This window comes from Dendrobates tinctorius, unplaced genomic scaffold, assembly GCF_039654945.1.
Source record: "Dendrobates tinctorius isolate UK_male_01 unplaced genomic scaffold, ASM3965494v1 ptg000049l, whole genome shotgun sequence".
Lineage (NCBI taxonomy): Eukaryota > Metazoa > Chordata > Amphibia > Anura > Dendrobatidae > Dendrobates > Dendrobates tinctorius.
The window spans coordinates 8,375,012-8,380,243 of record NW_027361717.1 but is presented as its reverse complement, the minus strand read 5'-3'; the positions used below and the strand labels follow the sequence as shown (position 1 = coordinate 8,380,243).

Sequence of the window (5,232 nt, the reverse complement as noted above, 5' to 3'; positions counted from 1 at the left end):
TGTGGACAGGTGTCTTTTATACAGGTAACAAGTTCAAACAGGTGCAATTAATAAAGGTAATGAGTGCAGAATAGGAGGGCTTTCTTTCTTTTTTGGTAGGTGATCAAATACTTATTTCAATTTAATTATGTAAAAATCATACAACGTGATTTTCTGGTTTTTATTTTTGGATTCTGTCTCTCACAGTTGAAGTGTCCGTATTATAGAAATTACAGACCTTTCCATTCTTTGTAGGTGGGAAACTTGCAAAAATTGGCAGTGTATCAAATACTTATTTTCTCCACTGTACATAGAATAAACACAAAGACAATTGGAAACCCCATATAACTATTTTTCTATACAAGTATGAGAGCTCTGATTTTAGATATCACAATTAATTTTATTATAATGCACATAATGTAACACAAACAACAATTTCAGAATTAAAATAAATACTATATTTTTGGCACAATATTAGAAATACATTAACAGAAGAGCAAACTGCCCTAAAATTAAATATCTATAAATTACTAGTATCCATTCTTTCTGTGCAGTGTTCTTCTTGTATTTCACTCTCCACCGGTGAGTGCATCTTTCTTATTATTCCTTTTTCACTCGTTATTTCCTTGTTCATTTTTTTTCCTTAAAATGAAAATAGTTTCAGTTAGTACAATAGATTACAGAAAGGAACAAGACACTTTTTAATTGTGCTTGATAAAGTAATGTAAAAAAAAATAATGTCCTTGTGTAAAGAAGTGCCTCACGGGTTGCTGGTAAAATACTATGGCTTTAATTCATCGTTGCGTTTCACCTGTTTTGTGTGTTTTATGCCTCTTTTTGTTTGTACCCAACTCATTATTCTAGTTTTGTTATTTTTTTAAGGCTATTTTATATGTGGTTGCCAGTTCTTTTTTTCCCCCTGCTTTGTGGGTGGATTCTAGCAATTCCAAATGTTTTTGGCTAATTCACCAAATGAGACTTTTTAAAAATTTTCTAAATTTTGGTGCACCTCTACTCCCATGTCCCCTCAAACTTATTTTGTACACTTAAATAAAAAAGTTGTATCAATTTTGAAAAAGTTGTGACTTTTTTAGGTTAAAAATTCGCAGAAATGATAAGTGACAGGGAAAAAGCCCATTTTCTACTTTGCTCCAAATTTGAAGAATTTTGCGCAGTAAACGTCATTGAATACCAAAAGTCAAAAATAGAAATGTGACTAAAAAGAATGCAAATGATGAATCGGCATCTATGTAGTGTGGTCCTGTGTGTTACTTCTGTTGTGGTGGATGATTAGATGTCCCAGACAGCGCTCCATACATTTAATAATATGGCAAACCTAGGCCTCATTCAAACGTCCGTGAATCATGTACATGTCCTACCTATGATTTCCACAGACAGAACACATACCCATTACATTTTATGGGACTGTTCATATATCCTTGTTATTTTGTGGACCATGTGTCTGTAAAAAAAATCACAGATACTTGTCCATTTTTGATTACGGTAGGTCATGGATCAAAATTACCCATACAAGTCACGGATCCATGTGCTCTGCATGACTAACATTGCAATTGATAGGAGAAGCTTTTCAAATTTTTCTTTGTTTGGATCAGTCAAAATTACTGATGAAACACTGATAATAAAAACTGGCACATTGATGAATATGAGACCATATTGTGCGTATATGTGAGAAATCACGGATGTCTGAATGAGGCCGAAGGTCGCAGCTTTCACATCACTGTTGTGTATACTAAGAGAAAATCATAAAAGGTTATTATATGAGCAGAGAAGCATATGATAAAGCAAGGATTAAAAAAAAAAATAAAAAATATAAGCCATAATATATATGTATGCAATAATAAAAATGATAAATAAAATAATAAAATAATAATATAAATGATATAAGCAATAATAAAAATATATAAAGCAATTATTAAATAAAAAATATGTATATATACATATATATATATATATATATATATATATATATATATATATATATATATATATAGTAGAATGTGGGAGTTTTCAGTGCAAACTGTGTGACTAAACTGTTAACAACATGTGAGATTTTCAACTTAAAATTCAATGACTTTGCAACGTACCTGATTTCCTTTATTTTTGCATTCACCCAGGGAAGGCCAGGAGTGGAGCAGATAATGTTTCCTTTATTGGTGATGAATCTAAATGGAGAACATATTGTTACTGATTTACTGTCTCATCTAATCTATTTATCTATGTAACCAATACATCTTTCTAACCTGTTTTGAGATCTAAAATAACATGTTTTTTAAAGGTGGAAATTCCATTTAAGGTTATTGTAGTCCTAAATGTCTGTCTACAATTCCCTATTGTTCCCTCCTGATTGATGTCATTTGTGGGGGCTGGTCTCTGCTCGACAAGTTTTCACCTTACAATCTGCACTGATAGTGCACTCTCTTGCCGACTTGTCACTTCTCATCAGAGCCAGAGAGGGAGCGCACTGTCACTGCGCATTAAAAAAGATATTGCACAGTGACAAGGTCCTACTGAGCAAACATCAGAATTGACAAACGATGCATGCTCAGTAGAGCAATGACAAGCCAATCGATTGAAACTGACGTCACTGATGAAGTCTCAAATGAGTATCCCAGCATACACTGGGGGTCCTTAAACAAGGCGTCATCAATCAGTAAGTAGATAAAAAATAAAAATAAAGCTGTTGGAGTGTAGTGAGAGAGCAGTAGGGACTTTTTAATTAAAGTATATTAGAAAAAAGGTTCTATAATTATATTAAATAGACAGAGATTTAAGATTAAAATGAATGTTATTTTTGGACCACACCTTTAAGAAATGTCAGAAAAAAAATAACCCTTTCTGCTCTCCCTTTACTGGATTTGATAGCTTGTACTGGCTAGTACGTTCCTCCATTACTGAGAAATTAGCAGTAGAATTGATATGCAACTGAGGTGGCTGAAGAACGACTTTTAGATATAAAGCTACTTTCGATTTAACTATATTCCTCTCCTCTTTCTTGACCAAAATCATACAGCGTAGAGACTATTAGCCATGCGAGAGGAGGCAGCACTGAACAAGGAATAGAGCTGGAGTGACAGAGTCTTCAGCCTCATTTGCATATCAATTTAAACACTGATTTCTCAGTAATACAAGAATGGACTGGCCATGTAAAGATCTTGCTTTATTACATATAAATAGTTGGGGGGAGGAGGGTTGGTAAAGTCCTGTTGGCAGGTTCCCTTTTTGCAAAGCATATTATATTCACTTTAGAATAACTTTTCTCACGTCAGGTTTTCTGCAAACATATTCATGACTTAAACGGAATCTGAAACCCCATTTTAGCCCTATAAGATGCGGCCACCGCCATGAGGGGCTTATCAACAGCATTCTGTAATCCTGTAGATAAGCCCCAATGAAACCTGAAAGATAAGAAAAACACGTTAGATTATACTCACCGGGGGGTGGGTGCGGTGGGTGTGGCGGTCCGGTCCGGCACCTCCCATCTTCATACGATGATGTCCTCCTCCTTGCTTCTCCCTCGGCTCCTGTGCAGGCGTACTTTATCTGCCCTGTTGAGTGCAGAGTAAAGTACTGCAGTGCGCAGGTGCAGGGAAAGGTCAGAGAGGTCCGGCGCCTGCACACTGCAGTACTCTGCTCTGCCCTCAACAGGGCAGATAAAGTATGCCTGCGCAGGAGCCCAGGGAGAAGCAAGGAGGAGGACATCATCGTATGAAGATGGGAGGCGCCGGACGGGACGGCGACACCCATCGGACCGGACCGAACGCCGGGGTGAGTATAATATAATTCTTTTTTCTTATCTTTCAGGTTACATCGGAGACTTATCAACAGCATTACAGAATGCATTACAGAATGCTGTAGATAAGCCCCTGAAGCAGTGGCCACAGCTGATACTCAAAAAATGGGGTGACAGATCCCCTTTAAAATGATTTTATTTATCTGAACGGAGTTGGTGTAGCCTGAATTTCTAGAAGCTCATTCAGATGAATGGAACAGTTTGCAGGAATGTCCGCCATCAGTGAAGTCACCCTAATTTTTACAGCTTTGTAAGAGAACCCTGTTTATTTAGCTACCTCCAACCAACCCTACTGAGAAGGCACCATAGACGCTGTGTCATGACAAATGTACTTTACATATTATCAGCATGTATGCATATATATGTTACTACGAAGAATTAAAGTATGTAATAAATAATGATTGGTCATTTAGCTGTAGCTTGTATGTCATTTACTTTTCTTAAATATATTTTTTTACAATACTCACATCACCGCATGAACACATGGAAGGTCTTCTTTTTGGATGATGAAATTTTCAATTACATCTCTAGGTTTGCCTCTCGAGACCTTGGTACAGCAGGAACTAAATTTGCCTGTGTATTAAAATAAGAACAGAGGGTGAAATTTTTTATTATTTACTGGAGATTAATGACAATAATTCATATAAAAAGCCAGTGGCTTCCAACAAACATGGCGATGGAGTATGGTGGTCAACTAACTGGCATGCAGAGCTTATACCATGATCCACACACTGTTCCTACAAATTACAACCAAACTAAGTAGTTAGTAAAGAAGAATATCTATTATTTGTGAGAAGCAGAAACCTGAGTGGGATCAACTGTAATGTTCTAGGAATTCACTAATGTTCCTGGAACCATAGTAGCATTGCTTGGAAAAACTAATCTTCATGCACAGATTATCTCCTAGATCACATCATAAAGTCTTGTAAAAGCTGGACAGTTTTCATAATAACCCTACTTACCGATGGAAGTTTCGCACATCACGTATGTGGCCAGCAGGGCTAAGCACAGCAGTACTCTCATGGTGCACATCTTCAGGGGTTCTAGTTCTCTTGTATGTAGTGTCCTCTCTCTTCCACACTGAGCAGCTGTGCGGTGTGATCTTCACTTGACAGCACCATCCTTTTAAGACTTGTAAAGAGGAACTTCATGAAACAAAAAGGAAATGATCTAATTATATATCAGTGCCATCAGCAAATTCAGGTGAAATACGTTTAATGACAAATCATTTTTTTTTTTACCAAAATTAATGTGTAAAAGTAATCATTTGATCATTTAATTTCCAAATCAATTTCCATTGTAATAATTGACTACTTTTTATGACTAATTCATTTGGATTCAGTGAATGCCTGTTAGGTTTACCTGGTGATTTGCATTTATGAAGCTGCAGATCAGGGTGGACACATGGACCCAAGATGTTGCAATAAGTAATTGGAGGGTTC

At 36.3% G+C, this 5,232-nt stretch overlaps 1 protein-coding gene across 1 annotated transcript; it reads right to left on the bottom strand.

Moving 5' to 3' along the window:
- Nucleotides 1-366: 366 nt before the first annotated feature.
- On the bottom strand, nt 367-4,884 carry LOC141091214 (C-C motif chemokine 24-like). Its single transcript, XM_073576640.1, has 4 exons — nt 4,753-4,884; nt 4,258-4,363; nt 2,085-2,162; nt 367-621 (listed from the first exon to the last, which is right to left on the bottom strand). Exons 1-4 carry the CDS (start codon nt 4,820-4,822, stop codon nt 591-593), a joined length of 285 nt encoding a protein of 94 aa, XP_073432741.1. The 5' UTR covers nt 4,823-4,884; the 3' UTR covers nt 367-590.
- Between the last annotated feature and the right edge of the window lie 348 nt (nt 4,885-5,232).

What these genes read in the sequence shown, in the direction of transcription:
- LOC141091214 (XM_073576640.1), bottom strand. Translation starts at nt 4,822, where the DNA reads ATGTGCACCATGAGAGTACTGCTGTGCTTAGCCCTGCTGGCCACATAC. An exon ending in GATGTGCGAAACTTCCATCG is followed by an intron (nt 4,364 to 4,752) that starts GTAAGTAGGGTT and finishes TTTAATACACAG; the next exon opens with GCAAATTTAGTTCCTGCTGT. An exon ending in GCAAAAATAAAGGAAATCAG is followed by an intron (nt 622 to 2,084) that starts GTACGTTGCAAA and finishes TTTCATTTTAAG; the next exon opens with GAAAAAAAATGAACAAGGAA.